General features: G+C 43.8%; 1 protein-coding gene across 15 annotated transcripts in view; it reads right to left on the reverse strand.

The window, feature by feature from the left end:
* KIAA1217 (KIAA1217 ortholog) overlaps positions 1-21796 on the reverse strand; it is a 433418-nt gene that overhangs the window by 243322 nt on the left and 168300 nt on the right. The window contains exon 1 of one of the 15 annotated variants that reach the window (XM_072825355.1): positions 14897-15055. The exons of 13 other annotated variants lie outside the window; for them this stretch is intronic. Coding sequence is in view for 1 of the 2 variants with exons in the window: in XM_072825353.1 (XP_072681454.1) it covers positions 2722-2823 (102 nt within the window). In the remaining variant the exon portion in view is untranslated. Of the gene's footprint in view, positions 1-2721; positions 2927-14896; positions 15056-21796 lie in introns of those variants that run through there. One more of the 15 variants, XM_072825353.1, reaches the window with a different exon arrangement.

Genomic DNA, 21796 nt, shown 5'->3' on the forward strand with positions numbered 1-21796 from the left:
AGTACAACTGTTAGCTCCAGCTTTTCAAAGCCAAGTTAGGATTTGAAAGATCTTGTCCATTGTGTGTATGGGTGTTTGTGTGTGTCTCTGCATTTGGGGTTTGGATGACACAATAAATAATCGGGTCTAACATTCTCCTTTTTACCTATACATCACTTTTCTTTCCCTCTCCCGAATCTGTCTGGCATACAGCACTTGTCAGAGGTAGCTCTTGTCACTGGAGGTTTTCACGGGTGACATCTGGGCAATGGGAGACATGCTGCCTGGGAGGGACACCACTCAGCTTCTTCAGGCTACCTGGCGCTGTCCACTGTAGGAAGAGCAAGAAGACCGGTCAGGAGCCCGGGCCGGGTGTATCAGAGAGCAGGGCCCTGGGACACAGAGAAGCTGTGGGGGCATGTGCCCAAGCTACACACAACCCTGAGATTATCCTGCCTTATCCACATCCTTCTGCCCTTCCCCAAAAAGAAGTATGAGCCAGCAGTGGGGAGGCTATTCTCAGGAAGACTGACGTGGCCCTGAATAAGTCCCCTACATTTTCTGGCCTTAGTGGCCTCATGTCCCATTTGAGGATGGCTGGATATTCCCCGAGGCTCCTGGGTTCTCTGATTCTGAGTTAGATTTTGATCTTGAGTGAGGTTTGATTGGCAGTTTAAGACTAGGAAGATTAACCAAGATTCACCAGGGGATAGGGTCTTTGGAATGTGTGAGGGCCTCACGGATCCAGTCCAGGGTCTGACCGGCTCAGGGGAACTCTGGGTGTGGCTGAGGGCGCTCCCCACTCCATGCCACACTGTCCTCCCTAAGAACGAGCCCAGCACTGCTTGCCAGTCACTTCTCTAATAAAGGAGATCTTCTTTTCCGCTTCCTCCTAGACCCAAGTTTCCAGAAGCCACTAGAAAACCAGGTAGAAGGGTGCCTAGGTGGTGGCTCAGTCGGTTAAGTGTTTGCCTTTGGCTCAGGTCATGATCTCGGGGTCCTGGAATCGAGCCCCCATGTTGGCTCTCTGTGCAGCCAAGAGTCTGCTTCTCCCTCTCCCTCTGCCCCGCCCCCTCATGCTCTCTCTCCTCTCTCTCTCAACTAAATAAATAAAATCTTAAAAAAAGAAAGGGAAACAACCCAGGTATAACTTGAAGGAGCCTCTCCAAAATGGAATGCTCTTACCCTCTCTCTTCTGGGAAGGACAGAATTAAAGTCTCCACGTGGAGATCGTTACCCTGTCCTTCTTTATCATGCCACCAACACCGTGACTGTGCCTATCCTCACCTTCCTCCACTCACAGCTCCTTTGAAAGAAGGTTTTTGCTGACCACCTCGGTTAAATACCCTGCTATGTGCCCAGACTCCTCTGCTCTGCCCAGTCCAAACGTTACAGTCCTTGATCCCTAGGCTTTTTCCCTTCCTGCTAATGACCAGCACCTGCTTTCTCCGGCCTATGAGCTGGTGTGTCTCATTCTGCAGTTATTTGCTACGGACCCAAACCTTGACCTACAGCCTTCCTGCTGCCAGCTCAGTATCACCCGAGCTCAAAAAAGTCTGAACGAAGCACGCCAGGCCACTGAATCGACGCCCAAGACTGAGAAAGCAGAACTAGTCTGAACCAAAATGTTCCAAGGCTCACACACAAAACAACACACACACACACACACACACACACACACACACACACACAAATCCTCATATTGCCAATCATTTCTATTAAAATTTAAAATGCAGGCTTTGTGCAATCACAGCCAGTTCAGTTCCATCAGGAAGATTCATTTTTCCCCTCCCTTTTATTCCTACATCAAACTCCATCACTGGGATACATTTCCAAAGGTTTCTTTTTAGAACATCTTAATTCTGGCGGCAGGACATCAGGTACATGACATAACAGATCCGATACAAAGACTCATCAAATGAATATCCTGTCATAGAGCTTTTCATTTTTGAAGGCTCTCTCTCTTTCTTTTTTTCTTGCAATGGGCTCCAGCCAACATCCCTGTGCTCCTGCCACTGCATGAGAGTGTCTTCCTCCCAGGAAGAAAGCTGGTGAAATTCCCAAGCCCCAGGAAGAATGGAGCTGTGTCCTGGTAAAGCTCTGCGGGCTCCCGGGCAGATCCACGCAGTCTGAGGAGGAACTAAAGCCAGGAAGGAACAGGACGGGACATGCCAAACCTCCTCCATGCTTGGAAGGGATGATCCAGACCAGTTCAGGAGTGGCCGTGCGTGTTCTAAGAGACTCCTAGCCAGAGTGTGAAGGGGAAGGCAGGAGGGAAAGGCAGCTTTTTCGGTTTCTGACAAGATTCTTAAACTGGGAAGCACTTGGTTTGCTAATCTTTGTGCCTTCTCCACATCAGAATCCCCTAGATTCATGACTTGAGAGCCCGGCACAATAGATGGTTTACACCTTACCTAGAGACCTTCTGTATATAATCAAAGAACAATGCTTCCCACCTTTGTCCAGAAAATGAAGAGGTCTTTCGGAGTAAAGAAAAGTAATTTAATTATCATTAAACAACGTTTAACTGCTGCGGGCAATCATCCCCTGCACTGAAGCATAATTTAACTTAAAAGAAACTACAGTGGACCAACCCCCCACCCCCACCCCAGCCCTCTCTGGCCCTCACTTGGCAATAAATGGCCAGGAGCTGCTAGGTCCAGGTGGCCAGGGACACATGACAGAGCAGAGGAGAGACCTCAGGGAGGAACGGCAATCCCCAGAATCGTGCCACTTCTGTACCTTGCTCCTCTCTGCTACGCTGCAGAGCCCCCGACAGCAGAAACTCAGGACTCCGCCTTCCTCTCTTGGTCTTTCTATGGGAGGGCACGGAGATGGCTCCATGTCCAGAGGGGCAGGTAGACAACAGCAGTCACCTGCTCGACCCCCAGGTGCAGGGTCCTCTCTCCTCCATGCTCAGCCTGCCTTCAGCTGTGCCCATCCTTCCCAGAAGCTGGCCTGACGCACCCAAAGGACAGAGGCCCAGGATTTGCAGTGTGATTCATGGATAGAAAATACCGGTTTTTCACTGCTACGCAAATGCAGCCTGGGTGGGGTTTAGGCAAATCCGGATGTGGACGCTGCAAAGGAGGGTGAGAATGCTCTTTTCCACGTATCTCACTTGGCTAACTGGGCCCGGCCCTCGCACCTCTCATTAAAGAAAACTTGAGTCGCACTGAGTGAGAAGGGGCCCGCGCACGTTTGGGCAGCTCATGTCCACGCGCCCTTTCAGATTAAAGAGAGACTGCTCTTTGCTCAGTTCATAACAAAACTTATTTCTCACATCATGAGGCGAAGGCCAAACTGCCAGCCGTCTCAACACCAGTGTTTGGTCAATTCGCTGCATCCTGAAAAGTGCAGTCATGGTGAATGCATAGCTGCCTCACAACCCACCAGGCCAGAGTTCTAGAGCGGAAGAAAGGGGTGGAGGTAGGGCTATGATAGCCAAATGCTTGAGAACTACCCAGAGAACATGCCTCCGATTTCCTGATGGCATATCCTGTGTCACCTATGCCACCGGACTGCACTCTGACGGCAGCACACTCTAGAGAATGTGTGCTGGTATACAAGGGTCACCCGGGCACTGGGAGTCAGACACCAGGACCACAGACCCACCCTGCGATCATAAGCCTTGACACCGATCCAAAGCACATCTCTTCTCTGAGGCTCAGTTTCTCCATCTGTAAAATGAGGGAGGTGAATGCTATCCTCTGACCTTGCCAACATGGCCAAAATGTTTGCAAGCCGGCCCACAATGAGCAATGCCCTGTATTAAAGGTGCTGGTGGGACTCGCACCCTGAATGCTCCACTGTCAGCCAACATCAGCTGGGTGTGATCAGAAGGCCCGGCCTGAGCAAGGTGGGGGGGAGGGGCTTCCGGTGGGTTCCCTTTGTGAACTGGTGGATTCATCTGCTGCCAAAACCTGACCTCAAATCAACGACCCCAAAACGAAGAACACTGGGTTGGGCTGGAAAACAAATTAACAATTTCTTTTTGTGAGTTGTGGAGCAGATGAAAAGGCAAAGGTTGCATGGATCCCAATGCCACTGGGAAAACCCCAACTCAGAGACACAGGACATGTGTATCCCGTTTCAGATACTGCGGCATCGACGTATGTCCTTTTTTTGTGGTCAAGATGAAACATCCTAGTGGATACTCTGTAAACGTGAGACCTAATGAAAGTGTGAACAATTAGGAAAAAACAAAGAACAAAAACACCAACATTTGGCCTTTGGGTTAATGACAAGAACGATGGGGTTTTCTGGACCCCAGGAATGGGACCCCTGGTAAGCAAGTCACAGATTCTCAGGATTCTGTAAACTGCCTGTTCTGGAGGTTTCCACAGTGACCATCAAGCCCTGGAGTGCCCAAGGACACTTTGGGGACTGGCTTAGTTAAAAGCCTCTGCTCCGCCTGCCACAAAGGGGCTTCTGTGTAAAACAATGTTTGAACAAAAGCTAAAAATATTCTAAAATGTTCTAAAACTCACATACTGAGAATAAAATCCAAATTCCTTTTAGTGGCTTCCCTAGCCTGTAGCCACCTCTCACCAGACAAGCCCCTTCCTGCCCTGGACTCTCTGCACTTAACTACTCCCCTTCCTGAGAAAAATGTTGCCTGTGCTTTGCCTGGCTGTTTGGGAGACTGGCTGCCTCTCACAAAATCCCCTTTATCGCCCACGTGGCCCTTCTCTGGATCTGAAGCCATCTGTACACCGGTTTTCTCCCGGCTCCCCCCACTAGTGTCCGAGCTCTGTGGGGGCAGTGGCCTCGTCAGTACGGCCCAGGGCTCCATCCCCGGTGCCTCAGCAGGACCTGTCCAAACCAGACTCTCAGTGCTCAGTGGTGAATGACAGTTGGTTCTCTAAATCCAGCGATCACATGTAGCTGTACAACCTTTATGCTAACTGAAATTACCCTGTGCTCACACTTGATTCAAAAAGCACTTTCACGGGGGGATCCCAGGGTGGCTCAGCGGTTTAGCGCCTGCCTTTGACCCAGGGCGTGATCCTGGCGACCAGAAATCAAGTCCCACATCAGGCTCCCTGCATGGAGCCTGCTTCTCCCTCTGCCTGTGTCTCTGCCTCTCTCTCTCTCTCTCTCTTTCATGAATGAATAAATAAATAAATCTTAAAAAAAAAAAAAAAAAGCACTTTCACATACTTAATCTTCAAGACTCCCCTCTGAGGCCTTTTCGTGGGTTGGTGGCAAGTCACTGGCTCTGAACCTGTTTGCCTTAAAGTAACTGAGTAAGCCTGGACTGGTCAACTCCTAGCTTTCGATTGCTTCTCCATAAAACTAAGGTGTTTTCTGCAGTTCTGAGGCCCCTCCCACCCTGAACAACCATGAACATTTAAGACCCTGATTGGAAGACACTGATCCTTGCTCATGAAATGTTTTTATTGAGATGTTTCCATGATAGCTGCTTCCAGGTATTGAGTACACTAAGCCAGACAGTGGGTTAAATACTTCTCTTATTCTGTCCTGGATCTGTAAACTACCTGCTGCAGAAATGGAAGACTCCTTCGACTGAGTGACTTGCCCAAGACCACGTAAATAGTAAGTGGTAGAACCAGTTCTGGAACTTTAGTCTGTCCTACAACAAAAGCCAGATGGCTCCCACCTCACCACAGTGCCTCATGGAGCAGGCCTACAAACACGGCAGGGCTAGCTACCACAGGAGTTAGGCGGGTAAGGGAGACAGGTGTGGGAGAGGGAGTGGGGGAGGTGGGGGGAACCTGAGAACCAGAACCCCGCCATCTTAATGGGGCAGCTGCTGCTTAGCTCTCATACAACTTTTAACAAATAAACTGGAGTCCAGGGTTTCTTGATCATCTGATTTTTTCCCCCCTCAAAATGTAAGATATTGGATTTTTCTGTGAAAGTTCCCAATTCTACAAAGTTCTGGTGGCTTATCAAGATTTGCAGAAGCCATGATGCAGGCCTCTTTAGAGAGCAGAGGCCCAGGTCTGGCGCCTCTGAACTATACTTTACTCTGGCCCGCACAAGGAATTACCTGTGAAAAGTTGCCCAATTTGTCCCTTCAATTCTCGTAAGAACTTTTGCAATCACACAGAAAAAATATTGGCAATGGGAGTGTAGTGTGTTTGGGGGTTATTATGCAAAATGTGTGAGCAAGAGCCATTTTGTGAAGCATTTTCTATGAATCACAAAGTATTCTTTCTCTGGGGTGAATTCTAAAGGTCTGCTCCCAGAGCACACTGAGGGAAGAGATTTGATCAACGCATGCAGCTTTCTTCCTCTGATGCTGGGAAGAAGGTTGCTTAATAAATGCTTTCCTGACAACTTAGCTCCAGGCTTGACTTAAGAGGTACTGCTCACAAGGAGCAAACCAACTGCTGCTCCTACCTCCTCAGCGTCTTCGAGTCCACCCTTTGGGGTAACACTGAAATGGCAAAAAAAAAAAAGGCGGGGGGAGGGAGAGGAGGTACATATGAGGACTTCAGGCAATAGAAATAAGAAGTAAATCACTCTCTGCATGATGATGTTGTTTGGAAATCCACCCTCATAAAATGAACAACAGTTTTCACAGTGAACACCTCAGGGATCCCAGGAAAATGCTGTTGGGCCTGAATCACAACTGATCTGCTGCCTGAAGAACCAAGTCTCTAGACTCTTCTGAGACTCTTATTTCTAGGCATGCTATCCTAAGGGATTTCTGGAGGGTGATATGAGATAATTTGTGTGAAAGTTTCCAGCCTACAGTAAGTAATCACACTTGTGGGCATTCTAGTTCTTATCTGCGGTGGTCTGAATGCATCCAGAGAATTGCTTATTGCCTTGTGTCGACAGCATACCTGACCACATTTGAGATTTGGAGGTACCATGACTGTCTTAAAAAACCACTGGTATTAAATATTTGGAAGAAGAAAATCTTGTATTTACTCCATGATATAGGAAGTTTGGTCCATTTTTCTAATGATATAAAAAAAAGTTCAATTAGCTTTAAAAGTGACATGCCACCACCTGGAGGCTATAATAATTATATTACCTATATGAAATTGGGTAGAAGAAAAAAAAGAAATTGCTTAAATCACAGCTTTCCTTGCTTTCCACATCACGACCATGATCCTACCCTTTTTTTCCCCTAACATAGTTATTTCTCTCTTTTTTTAGGTTAACCAACTAATGTCAGGTGTTTGTTTATTCACAAAATACCATATTAAGAGGCATTTGTTTTATGTTGGTTCCCTTTTGCAAACATTTGCAGTTAGCTACAGAACGGAGATATCTCATGAAGTAAAAAAAAAAAAAAAAAAAAAAAAACCTACAAAAAAGTGAAGTTTCAAAAGCAGCTTTCGAGAGGGAGATATGAAGAAAAATCTAATTACCAAAGATATCTACCGATTTGCACAAAAGGAACACATAAATCTACCACACTTGTGGCTTAAATGCATTATGTGCATCTGAATTAAAAAGGATTTAGAGTTTAAAATAATGTCTAAAGCTTCCTCAATGATTTGAGAGTATAAAAAGTGTCATTTCTTTTCTTCCAAAAGGTATCCTGTGACAGTATGTCTTCTTGTCTTCTATTCTTGTCTGGCTGTAAAAGAAGTCTTTACAAATCTACATGTTCTGTAGATTTTTCACTTACGAAACTGAATTATAGTTCTATAGTTACAGACTTAGCATGAAAGCTGAAGTACCTTTTATCCAAAACTGATCTCCGGCAAACTTGGCTAGGGGTGAGGTTTAAAGTACACTCATGTGAACTTGAAGTGAATGTTTTATACAATGGGCCTGAGGATGGCCTGACCTAGGAGGATGAATTTACTGCTTTTGTTGACAAGTTCAGAGGTGCCTGGCTGGCTCAGTTGGAACAGCATGCGACTTGATTCTTGACCTCGGGGTTTTGAGTTCAAGCCCCATGTTGGGTATAGAGATTATTTAAATAAATTAATTTTTTTTTTAAAAAGAAAAGTTTAGGCAACTTAAGTGTATTTTGAACACCTGTCCAAATATAACTGGTGTTCAAAACGAAAACAACATTTATTTAGAAAGGTGGGATTCGGGACACCTGGGTGGCTCAGCGGTTTAGTGCCTGCCCTTGGCCCAGGGCATGATCCTGGAGTCCCAGGATCCAGTCCCACGTCAGGCTCCCTGCATGGAGCCTGCTTCTCCCTCTACCTGTGTCTCTGCCTCTCTCTCTCTCTCTCTTATTAATAAATAAATAAAATCTTTTTTTAAAAAAAGAAAGGTGGGATCCTAACTGAAATACATTCATTGAGGGAAGATTCTGCTAAAAATGACACCTTCAGAAATGACTGTTCTTATAAAAAAGAAGAAAAAAAAGAGTCACTTCCTTCTTCAAGGGACAACTACATCAAAAAACAAATGTGCTCTGGGCTGGTGTGTGGGATAGAAAAAGTCACTTTTTCAGACTACCTGAAAACTTACAGCTGCCTCTAGAAGAACACAGGCTATGCTAGAGTATCCGCTTTTGTTGTAAACTAGTTTTTAAATTGTAAAGTATTATATGCATATGATACTACTATGATAAATAGTAGAGAGGTCCAGAAGTTAAAAATAGAAGTTTCTCAGGGTGCCTGGGTGGCTCAGTGGGTTAAGCGATTAAGTGGTTAAGCAGTTACACATCTGACTCTGCTTCTCTTCCTCTTTCTCTCTCCCTCTGCCCCTCCCCCTGCTCTTGCAGATGGGCTCTATAAATAAATAAATAAGTAAGTAAGTAAATAAATAAATCTCCCCCTCCACACACACTAGCTCCTCTCTCTAATTTATTAGGCATCATTTAGAAAGTTTTCATGTATAGATAAATACACAGAAAATGGATATGCTTTTTCCACACAAGTAGAATCCAGCCTTTTCTTTTTTTTTTTTTTTTGAATCCAGTCTTTTTAAAATAAAAGGGATCATGCTACCTATACTGCTCTGTAAACTGTCCTGCTTATTTTACATAACTTGGTAATGGGTTCATATTTGCACATAGGATCTATTTCATATATCATTGTGAGTGCAATGAGTTATAGTATCTGTATGTATCATAACATACTCTCAAATATCCTTAGTGACAGAATAAATTGGTGAGTCTTTTTGAGAGAAAATTAGACAATACCTTTCAATGCTAGTAATCCTAGCAAACTAGCAGTAGTAAATTAGTAATTTGACAGGTAGGGATTTGTTCTTCATATTTGCTGACACGTGCATAGATACAGAAAGGTCACTGCAGCATTGTTCATCAAAGGGGGAGAGAAAATAAGCAACTGAAACAGCAATTTAAAAGGGTCAAGTTAACATATTATGGGGTCACTATCATTGCTCTGAAGAAAGAAGAGTTTTAAATCAGAGTTTGTGCTCTTCTCATCGCAAACACGAGATACACAGACATACACACAGAATGAATTGAAAATTGTCCTTTACGAGGCAGTTGGCCAGAGTTGCTTCTTCTGCAGCCTTAAAACTTGCCCTGAAAAGGGATTCGAATAAAATTACAATCAAAAGTGAAGGCGGCCCATGCAACCTATCTTTGTGCAAAATTCAAGCAGATGATTCAAAAAAAAAAAAAAAAAAAAAAAAAAAACCAAACTGTCCCTCTGGAACGAACAGTAGGCTGAAAGATGGTGGTGGCACATGTACCTTACTAACAACGGCTGCGCAAACATGATCTGACTTCCAAGTGTCATTGTGAAGGGTGTTTACAAAGGTTCTTAATATCGAAGACTGAAAATGACCCAGGGTCCAGCCGAAAATCTGTTTTCTTAGCCTTTCCAAAAATATGTTGTACAGCAGCCTGCTTTGCTTGAGTGGCAAGAAGTAAGACAAAGAAGGCCCTTTCTGGAAAGTTTGCAGCGCCATGTGACGGATCAGCAACGTCTCATGCATGAGGGCTTTGCTCTGGCATGTACCATCTGAGGAGAGCACAGAACAAGGCAAACAGGCAGGCTAGATCCATGGCTCTGAGGACAGTCCCACTGTTGGGCTTATGGGGGCAACATGAGCATGTGCATTTATGAATCCTAGTGAAGCCAATGGTGGGAAACAGTATTTTCACTTCCATTGCTTAATCATGACCAGGCAGACAAGAGTAGAGGAGTACCAGGCAAAGGCACACAGGGGTATGAAGTAAGACCACATTACAGAGCCCTAGGGCTGGAAAGGCCACAAAGCTACCACCCACCTTCACTTTGGACTGACTGTACTCACATCCTCACAAAAAATTATCTTTGCACCCCTTACTGTATGATCTCTAGAGAGGAAATTCTCTAAATGTATAATATTTCACAATTGCTCTTTTCATACAGATAAGTAATTCAAAATTCTTTCTGCTACCTGTAAGTTTATTGTCTGCAAGCGAAAGCAGCAGAGCTCTGTGTCATTAGGATAGCGTTCATCCCTGTCTCCACTCTTTGTCCCTCCCTCCCTGGTCCTTCCCCCATCTAAGGCTGCCCTGCATTCCACAGGTACCATGGCCTCTGGTTGTCCTGATGCCACACAACTGTCACCACAAACCAAGAAGAATTAATTTTGGTTTTATAGGAGATGGCAGATTTAGTAACCTCAGACTCCCTCCACCCCCAACAAAAACAAAAGCAAAAGCAAAATCCTTCTCCCAGAAGGTGATCGATATTAGAATGATCTTGGAGGAAATTCCACTCTGAAATACGAAATGGCCAAAATTCATAGCAGAATCCAGCCGTGCTGCTTCACAACTCATAATAAAAACAGATCCTGGACAGATGGCAGCTATACTTGTGGTGAGCGCAGCATAACATATAGAGGTGTCCAACCCCTAGGCTGTGCACCTGAAACTAAAGTAACATTGTGTTCAATATATAGTATCAACCATACTTCTTCTTTTTTTAAAGATTTTATTTATTTATTCATGAGAGGCACAGAGAGAGAGGCAGAGACACAGGCAGAGGGAGAAGCAGGCTCCATGCAGGGAACCTGATGTGGGACTCGATCCCGGGCCTCCAGGATCACACCCCAGGCTGAAGGTAGGCACTAAACCACTGAGCCATCCAGGGATCCCCAGTATCAACTATACTTCAATAAATAAATACACACACACACACTACTCATGTTCTCTCTCTCTCTCTTTCTCTCTTGCACACTGAACTCTGCAGGGAGAAAAAACAAAACAGATCCCAAACTCAGGTTCTCTGGGGAATTTTAGCTTCTAGTGAATTACTTTTCTACCTACCTAAGAAAAAGTTGAGAAAAGAAAACCAAGAGGGAAGCTTGGTTGCTAGAAGAAGAAAGTACCCTTCCCACTCCACCGGCTCAACCCTCAGCAGCCACACACCTGAAGATAAGCCATGTCATCTGAGATGACACCATTTCTCAGGAGAGGTTTTTTAAAAATAGGTTTTTGAAAACTGCTCCAAACCAGTTTCAAATGCTGCTCCTGAGAGCATTTCTAATGACGTAACATTGACAAATAGTAATGGCAAGGGCCTGAGCTTTAAACAGCTTCTAGATAGAGCTTCCCTTGCCCTGAGGAGAGCTCCAAGATGGATCGGGGCTGGGGGAAGTTCTACTCCCATTTCCTAAATTGGGAGATTTTGGTATCTTTTTCTTTTTTTTTTTTTTTAACATTTTATTTATTTATTCATGAGAGAGAGAGAGAGGCAGAGGGAGATGCAGAGGGAGATGCAGGCTCCGTGCAGGGAGCCTGACGTGGGACTCGATCTCGGGTCTCCAAGATCACACCCTGGGCTGAAGGCGGCGCTAAACTGCTGGGCCACCGAAGCTGCCCCGTGTCTTTCTTTTTGAAGAAATAATTTCCATGAAAATTCCAAAAAAAATTTTTTTTCAAGAGAAAAACATTTAAAGACCACCAATTCCTTTACTCAGAGGCTTTTTAAGCTTGGATGCCATATTTTATTTGGAATATGAATAGACCCATGTCTGTTCTTCAGTGGGAAATCTGAGCTACTAATAAGTAATCCGGGCAGGACTCAAATCCAGGCCATGTGGTTTCTGAATCCCTGTTCACTCAGCTCCTGTGACTTAACAGACCTAAACCCACTAGATGTAAAATGCACTTCTAGATGCAATCACTGCTTATTAATCAGCAGATAATCTCTGAACAATACAACAATTAAGTGTAATAAAAAGCTTTAATGGACTTCCAAAAGTCCATCAAAAATAGGTAGAAAAATGTAAAAAAAAATAGGCATTAGTGATTCTGAGCCTATTTGGAATTTTGGCATCCTATAGCAGTGTGATTTCATGACTTTTCTTTTCTACCTTAAACTTGCTGCTTTGTGGTTCAGACTTGGAATTGAAACTTTGAATGAAATAAATATTTGCTTTCAGACTCACAGATCTGCCCTTGTGATAACCAGAGCTTTTCCGGATGCCCCAAACCAGTGCTGGGAACTGCAGGCCACAATGTAGTCTGATGACCACATTTAATTAATTTACTCATTGTCTGGCACAGAATGAGCTCAACCTCAGCAGCTCAGAGATCAGAACTCCTTTATAATCCCACTGGATGAGCCTACCCAACATTCCTGCTAAGAAAACTCTTCCAGGAGTGTGGGACCCGAACAATCCTGAATGGTCTGATGCGGAAAATTTGGAAAAATTGGAAAAGTCATTAGGAAAACCGTGGAACTAATAGAGTGTTTTCCCTGGCTAGAAACACTGCTGCTAAAAATAACACAATGAAAAACATATTTGTCTCTTACATACAATGGATGTAGAACATAATTATGGGTTGTTTTGCTCTGGGATATAGGCTCAGGAGGGAGCTGCCAAAGTCTAGAACACAAAAGGAGAAAAGACATTGTGCCCAGCCCCTCACTCCCTGTGGCGATTCCCACAGCCCCCTGGTGACTGGATTTCCTGCACAGGATATACCTGTGACAGCAAATCTGAGTCTTCTTGCAGGGCCAAGAAACATTGGAGGCAGGTAAGAGTTAAAACTGTAAGTCTTCTGGGACGCCTGGGTGGCTCAGCGGTTGAGGTTGAGCGGTTGAGCGCGTCTGCTGCCTTCAGCTCAGGGTGTGATCCGGGGGCCCTGGGATGAGTCCCCCAACAGGCTCCCCATAGGGAGCCTGCTTCTCCCCTGCCTAAGTCTCTGCCTCTCTCTCTCTCCCCCCTCTGTGTTTCTTATGAATAAACGAAATCTTTAAAAAAACCCTGTAAGTCTTCAAAATGATCTGAGCTCCCATCAACAGGTACCAGTAAAAAAGTAAATCAATGTAACTTCTCTAGCCTGCCCAGAAAAAGTGTCACAAGCATAACTCATATAAAAACATGAGTATCCCGACTCCTTTGATACGCTTCACACTTTGTATTTTAATTAATTTATAGAAATAATTGTTGCATCTGGGCCTTATCTCAGTAGCACATTAACTTTTTCCTAGACCCCTTAGGTGAGGAAAAAAAAAAAGCAGAAAAGTGTAAAAGGGCAGTTTCTCGTGTTGCAGATTTCAGTACCTCTCTGAGCCACGATTTCTTCATTTGTGAAGCAGGACTAAAAAGATTCTGCTAATCTTCCTGGACTGTTGCAATAAGATGAAGGCTATAAAAACACTTCATGAACAACTCAGGTATCACGTTAGCAGTGAATAAGAACAACAGGTAGCATGTGGAGTGGGAGTTCTGAGGACTACACAGCAGATTTTGTCAAGTCAGGCCTCACAGCGCCGCTGTTGTCACCCCCATCTTATGGAGGAGAAAACTGAGGCCAAATAACAAGAATCTACTTTCCCCGAAGTGAATACAGGTAGTAAGTGGTGAAGCCAGGACTCAAACCCCAGGCATTCCGACTTGGGGGTCACAGCTCTTTGTCAAAGTGTTCCACGGCGACCATGGTGTCACACAATCACACGATCACAGATCACACGAGCCAAGAGCGGCTCTGCAGCTAATCCACGTGATCTGACTGCAAGTTTTCAGGAGCTTTCCATTCTCTGATCTCAGACATTTTCAAAAATGCTTTTAATGCCTGCCCATTTACACCTAAATAGTCTGGGTTTCAAAAGCCCCAACTCCCCCAATTCAAAAGTATCTTGCACTTATTCTTAACTCTGCGCCTTAACCTTTAAAACTGTTTTTCATTTCTTTTTAAGCTGGGGGGACCAGACTACTTACATCCCCGCCTGGTGTCCCCAAGCTAACCCCTCTAAGTCAACTTTGCAGGAATACTGCTACCTTTAGTGATCGCTATCACATCCGCATCTCAGGCAAGACTGTTTATTCTGTCTCACTAGGAACCGATGATGCAAACAGAAAGTCCCCTACCACCAGAGCCAGGCTTCCTTTTGAAAGCATGCTTTCAAAACCACTTTTATCAACCATTCCCCCTACCCTAGAAACCTTTACCTGTCTTCGAAGAATTTACATATCCTGCTTCTCTAAAGTCCAGAAACTCTGATATCTCAAACAGGAAATTTGTCTAGCCTTGTAAATGTGTGAAAAGTACACAGACACCCTCAAAATTAAAGACTGTGACGTTCACAAGAAGTTCCGTAATATTGCATAGGTTTTATCTCTGGCGTTTCACAATTTGAAAACACAGAAATACGCATAATCCCAATTTCAGGTCTGGTCTAAGAGTTAAACAAGAAAAAAAAAAAAAAAGAAGAAGAAGAAACCAAGATCTGTGAATACTCCTCCACGAATACATAGACTGTCTCAGATCTTCCTAACCCTTATCCAGAGACTTTATAGCATTATTTGCAGGGCACAATCAACATAATGCATAATGCTTTACTTGTTTTTCAGATCTCTTCAAAAATCTCAGTTCATTCAATAAAAAAATCCTGCAAACACAGTCCTGAAACACGAATATTCAGTGTGGGAAAGCTGCACTTAACTGATTCAGTTCTTCCTGCCAAGAGAACAATGCAGAGAAATAGAATGCGACGCTTCCAAATAATTTTTGGCAATAACTCAGAAGGAAAAAAAAAAGCCTCATATTTACCTGTACCCAGAGCTCCACAGGTGAAGCAGCAGTTAAAGTAAAAAAATCTAATTTGTCTTCTGGAGGTTTCCGTCTCTAATGGACTCCGGGGTCATCCTTCCGAGCTGTCAGGTAAACCCCCCTCCATGTCTCCACTGTTTTCTTTTGCAGTTTTTCCCAGTGAAACTCCTGTCATTTGCATAAAGCCTACTTCTAGCCTATAGGACTTTTTGAGTAGCTACTTGTTAAATTGGCTGTCTTGACATGCTCTTTCAAGCATGACATCATAAATCTCCATGGAAACCCTAACCCCACCTGCCTACATGCCAACATTACCTGTCAGGCAGAGACTTAAACAACCCTCTAAACTGTTCATTAATGAAACCTTTTTAGGGGCTTTGGATCTCTGCACAGTATAATTTGTGCTGTTGGCAGAAACTTAGCCAAGAACGATGGCTTCATTTTCAAAGCCTGAGCTGTTTTGCACAAAACAATGATCAAAATTATAGGCATTCGTTAATCTGCCCCTCCCTGTCTAACAATGCACTTAATCGGTTAAAGAAAAACCTACAGTGGCACATATGCCTCTCTCTGCAGGATAAAGTTACACTTTTCAGCGCAGGTTTTGAAAAACTTTCAACTGAAACTTCTAAGGTTTTTCCACTTTCCTGCAACCCCCTTCCTGCTTTTTAGCAGCAAAACTTGCAAAACAGGTTCTTTGCTGGAATGTGTGTGTGTGTGTGTGTGTTTGTGTGTGTGTGTGTTTGCATTTTCTCTTGGCCTATGTTTGCAGAGGAGGTAGGAGAAGGTGTTGAGAATTTTTTAACTCTTTCATAACAAACTCGCATCTTTCATATATTTGTTCTAACTTACATAAGTTACAAGAATAACATCCCAATCAGTCAAATCAAATGTTATAGAGTCCCTAACGTTCATTAAAAAAAAAAAAAATTTATTTATTCATGAGAGACACAGAAAGAGAGGCAGAGACACAGGCAGAGGGAGAACCAGGCTCCCAGTATGGAGCCCGATGTGGGACTCAATTCCAGGACCCCAGGATCACAACCTGAGACGAAGGCAGATGCTCAACCGCTGAGCCACCCAGGCGTCCCATCCCTAATGTTCACATAAAGCTCTGGACGAATTTCTGCCCAATTTGTACCCAGCTCCTTTTGGTGACACTGGGCTCAGCACTCTTTCTTCTCGCCCTTTCACTTTACTGCGGACACACCTTGCAATCTCAAGTCTAAGACTGCTGACCCTCAGGTACCAGAGAGGTCTGAATGGGACTTGGTCCATACCTATGACAGTTTACAATGATGTTATCAGACGGACTTTCAAATGCTACTGCTGAAAGTTCTTCAGTGGGGTTGCAGGGAGTTGGGAAGGATCTGAAGGCAGCCTCCAGCAGAAGCTTCTACCATGAACTGCAGCGTCTTGGAAGCAGCAGCAATGGAAAGAAGTGCAGCCTGCTTTAACTTACCACACAGCCTGCTTCAAAGTGCAAGAAAACCAGTGGCGTCTCTGAAAGGTCAAAGAGCCTATTTTAACTCCCACACTTTGCTGAGCCTACCTAGATGTTTGCACGGAGAGCATTCATGGGTAAAAAGCACTCAGAATGGCTCATTTCCTAGAAAGAATTGTAAATGCCCTGGATCCCCTCCTCTGATTATGCTGAGAGTTGTGCATTACCATAGTTCCCGGTCAACAGATGGGACGTTACCTTCCAAGGGAACCAAGAGCTACCCTGGTTTAATATAACAGCCTGAGTTGGAACACTCCTCGGAGGCAAGACTATCGTCAGAGATTCAATTACTGCCAGATGAAAATACATCCAGATGAAGCCCATGCCTGTGCGGTACCCACAGCAGGAAACAAACAAATATGAGATATAACCAGATCTAGGCTGTTTCGTTCAGTGCAATCCAAAGATGGGTGGAGGCACTCTTCAATCACGGTTATTCCTCCAAGTTCCATCAGAGAGAGGAGCATGAGAAAGTTGATTCAGCAGTCAGGCGGTTATCAATTATGCCAAAGCTTCCCTTTGGGTTATTTAGGAAATTGCAATATCTCAGCTTTTACTTACCGAATTCAAGCTTAGAAAATACATTGAGTGAGAAGAGTTACAATCCAAGAGTGAGGCAAATGAAGACGGTGACAGAAATAACTCAGATGTGAAGGCAACCCGCTTACCCCACCAGTCCGGAGGCAGGCAGAGAGGTCAGCCCTGCCAGAAGAATTGGTAACCAGCAACAACATCACCACGATGATGGGGAATCTTGAAGTACTTAAGAGTGGAGAAAGTTTAAAACCCATTACTCTCAGCAATGAGGACAACACAGGCTGGGCAGAAATGCCAAGGCGTGCTTAGAGGTGACCAATCTGGTAATGAGTTTTTCCTACTGTCCCTAAACAAGGAACATGTCCAGTTGGACTAGAATAGCATCATGATTTGTCTGGCAGCAACCCAGCAGCACACTAACCAAGTCAGAGCTCCCTAATGCAGGCAGGGAGGCTATTTTGTTTCTAAATTTAGCCACATCAGAGGTATCCACCATTGATTTGGATAGCAAATTAAGATTCCTTCTCTGAATCTGTTTCAAAAAACCTTTTTCTTTTTTTAAAGATTTATTTATTTATTCATGAGAGACACAGAGAGAGAAGCAGAGACACAGGCAGAGGGAGAAGCAGGCTCCATGCAGGGAGCCCGATGTGGAATTTGATCCCGGATCCCAGGATCATGCCCTGAGCCAAAGGCAGATGCTCAACCACTCAGCCACCCAGGCATCCCTCAAGAAACCTTTTATAATAGACATAGAAACTGCTTCCTGAAAAAGGCCATGAAAATATAAGAATACGGGGGGAAGAGGTTGGGTTATGGCCTGAGTTTTTGTTGTTTAAAATACAAGAGTTAGACTTTGTCATGCAGAAAAGGGATGCTTCTCTGGGTAGAAAAAGCAGTACTTTTATCATTAAAATGAGCAATTCTTACCTCATTTAAATCTCATGACAAAAAATGATACAAGAACGGTTATCATCCTTATTTTATAAATGAAGAAAGGGAGCCTCAGGAGTTTAGATAATTTGATTACGTTTACACGCCTACTAAGTGTGGGGGTGTCAATTTTAATCCAAGCAGGCTGACCCAAGATTGGAATCCCAAACACATGTGCTTAACCACTATGCACTGTTATCCTGGTTTCATAAAATTGCTCATAATTGGGGATACTAAAATCCTAACTAATCTAAACCACACTAAAAGGATTTTTTTTTTAAGTAGGTTAACCTGAAAGTGCATGTTGGACCGAGAAGGGTAAACACAGACCTTCTGCAGATCCTCCCAGATACATCACATCCACAGATGTGGCTGGAGGCTAGAAGGGTCTAGACAGGGTGGCCCATTGGCACAGCAGCGGTGGTACAGCCGTGCGTTTATTTAGCTTCAGGCTGCGTGGAGGACTGCCCAGAGGAGGATTAATGGACCATAGCTTGTCGACCCCAAGACAAACAGACCACGAGCATGCAGATAAGGCTAATGAAACAGCAGCCTCTCAAGAAGGATCTGCAACCTAAAGTTCTGGTCTAAAGAAAAACTGACAAACATTAAAAAAAAAAAAATCAAGTATACACTTCACAAGTCAAGCACAGATTGGATGCATCACCAAAAGAATAAGGGCACTTTGATTTCTGAACAAAACAATGAAGACCAGTTGTGGTAATTCCCTAAAGCTCAAACACGGGCTCTATTTTTGTTTGTAGTCATTGTTTGCTTTAAAAATTATCCAGCTACATTTGGTCAGCTTTTGCCATGGTGCCGGTTAATTTTATGTGTTAGCTTGGCTAGGCGGCAGTACCCTGCCGTTTGGTTGAACACCTGTCTGAATGCTGCTGTGAAGGTATTTTTAAGATGTGATTAACATTTACATCAGCAGGCTCTGAGTCAACACACTGTGACCCTAGTGTGTGGGTGGGCCTCATCCAATCAGTTGAAGGCCTCAAGAGCAACAACAGAGTTCCTCCAAAAGACTCCGCCTCAAGATCATAACATAGAAATCGTGCCTGAGTTTCCAGCCTGCAGATCTCGGTCTCAAGGCTGCAATATCAACTCTTTCCCGAATTTCCATCCTGATGGCCAGGCCCTCCAGACTTCAGTTCCCCCACAACTGTGTGAACTGTGTGAACTGTGTGAACCAATCCTTTAAACTGAAGTAAACTAAATCTCTCTCTCTCACTCTTGCTCTTGTTCTCTTTCCAACCTATTGGTTCTGTTTTTCTGGAGAGCCCCGACTAGTGGAGCGGGTAATGCCAACACATATCTGACCAGGCTTAGACCCCACTCCTCTCTGACCTCCATATTGTTGTCTGATACTCGTTTCTACTTGGAGCACTACTGTCATTTCAAATACTGCTTGTCAAGACTGAAACTTGAGTAACTGTTTAGAATTTACTGAGCGTGAACTGGATTTCACAAAGAAGAGACATATCTGCTGTCAAATTAAGATGAAGAAATATACAGTTCACTGAGTATTATACTAAATACCAATGGACTGAATTCCTCCATTAAAAGAAAAAGACTAAGAAATTGAGCTAAAAAAGCAAAACCAATTTATATGTAATTTCTAATCAACATACTCATTGTTAATAATGAAAATTTGAAAATATGGGTTAAGACATATCAGACAAATGCAAACAAACATAGAGCAAAAGTGACAGTATTAATAATAAGAAAAGTTTATTAATACACAGAATACAGAGATCATTTGGTAGAGACAATTTATGAAAAAGGAATTGTCATCATAAATTTGTTTGCAACAAATAAGGCAACTAAAAAACTGTAAAGAAAAAATTCTTAGGAATGCAAGAAGAGGACAAAAATATGTTGATAGTGAGAGACTTTATATGATACTTTGAAACTAAGCAACACAGGGGCACCTGGGTGGCTTTGCTGTTAAGCATCTGCCTTCAGCTCAGGTCAGGATCCCAGAGTCCTGGGTTGGAGCTCCTCCCGCCCCCCAATTGGGCTCCCTGCTCAGCAGGGAGTCTGCTTGTCCCTCTCTCTCTGCTTGTCACCACTTGCTCACTCTCTCTCTCACTTTCTCTCTAATAAATAAATAAATAAATAAATAAAATCTTAAAAAAAAAACCAAACCCCCCAAAATCGAAACAACACTAGAAAAATAGGGATCAAGACAAAATAAATGAAACAAAGAAGAAACCTGATATATATGTGTGTACATGTATCATATATATATATGATAAACATAAAATAGGTATTTTTTAAAGAATATTTATAGACTACTTACAAACATTCTGTATTTGACTCTTCAAAAAATGTAAACAAGTCCTTAAATTAATTAAAAAGGAGGAATTTTACAGACTGCATTCTTTGATCACACCTAATAAAATTATAAATAAAGAAGAATTTCAACTATTTGAAAATGAAATATTCCTGGAAAACCCTTAAATCAAAGGAAAAAATCAAAATAGACATTTTGAATTTTCTTTAAAGCAATGAAACGGGAAATATTTCATACAAAACAGCAAGACACAGCCCAATCTGGTGTCAGGAAATGAATGCCCCTAAATACCTTCATTATTAAGAAATACTGTGAATAGATGAACTTAATACTCATTTTAAGAAATTACAAAAGACAACCAAGACAACTTTAAAGACCAGGAAAAGGCAGGTAATTCTGAAAAAAGCTAAAAGCCAGGAAACAGCAAACCATAATCTGGAGAAGAAAAATGTAAACTGGGACACCTGGGTGGCTTAGCGGTTGAGCATCTGCCTTCCGCTCAGGGTGTGATCCCAGAGTTCCAGGATCGAGTCCCACCCACATCGGGCTCCCTGTGAGGAGCCTGTTTCTCCCTCTGTCTCTGTCTCTGTCTCTATCTCTCAGGAATAAATAAATAAAATCTTTTTTTAAAATGTAAACTGGTTCTTTGAAAAAAAATCAATAAAACGGAAACCAAATAGAGTACAAAAATGACACTTGCTCTTAAAACTTATGGGAGACCTAAACTTTGTGGTTCTTACCTAGGCAGTAAAACAGATGCTGTGTGCAGTAACTGGAGAAAGAACAGGGACATGGGGCAAGAGCTCACTGGGCTTGGAGAGCAATGGTCCTCGCACTTTTATTTATTTACTTATTATTTAAAGATTTTTTTTATTCATGAGAGACACACAGAGAGAGGCAGAGACTTGGGCAGAGGGAGAAGCAGGCTCCATGTAGGGAGCACGATGCGGCACTCGATCCTGGGACCCCGGGATCACACCCTGAGCCAAAGGCAAATGCTCAACCGCTGAGCCACCCAGGTGTTACGGTCCTTGTCCTCTTAATACTCAACACACATTCCTATAGAAGAATGTTCTTGTTGAGTTCAGTGTTTAAAAACAAAAAGGACAGAAAGAGGTTAAAGTAAGGGAGGGGGGCCAGGAGGGACAGAAGGAAGACAAAGAACCCAAAAGATGGACCGAGTCAGCGGTACTGATAACACATACAGCCTGTTTGTGTCTCAGGAACAAGCCCTACCCCCGTACCCCCACACACACCTGCTCCTCGCCCTTCAGCACCCTGCTGTCTGAGCAAGCTTGGCGACTGCCTCAGCTGACCTCAGGAGGTGCTCGTGGCGGAAAGTCCTTGCACTTTCCAGTACCCCAAAATACTCCTTTGGTGCAAACATGACACAACTCACTGCAGGAAGTAACACTTGTCCCCACGCCGTCAAAAGCACCACCTCAGTTCAAAGTTCCATGCACATTACCCACGCTACCCCCACATTACCCATCGGGCCCTATCCACCTCCACAGCTGCCCAACGGCGGCAGCATGCACCCCGGATCAGGGGCCCGGAAGGAAGAGGGAAGGACAGGCCCGAGAAGACAAAGATGCTGAGAGAGGAATGCAAGAGGGCACTGGGA

The sequence above is a fragment of the Canis lupus genome, chromosome 5 (assembly GCF_048164855.1).
Source record: "Canis lupus baileyi chromosome 5, mCanLup2.hap1, whole genome shotgun sequence".
NCBI classification, from domain to species: domain Eukaryota; kingdom Metazoa; phylum Chordata; class Mammalia; order Carnivora; family Canidae; genus Canis; species Canis lupus.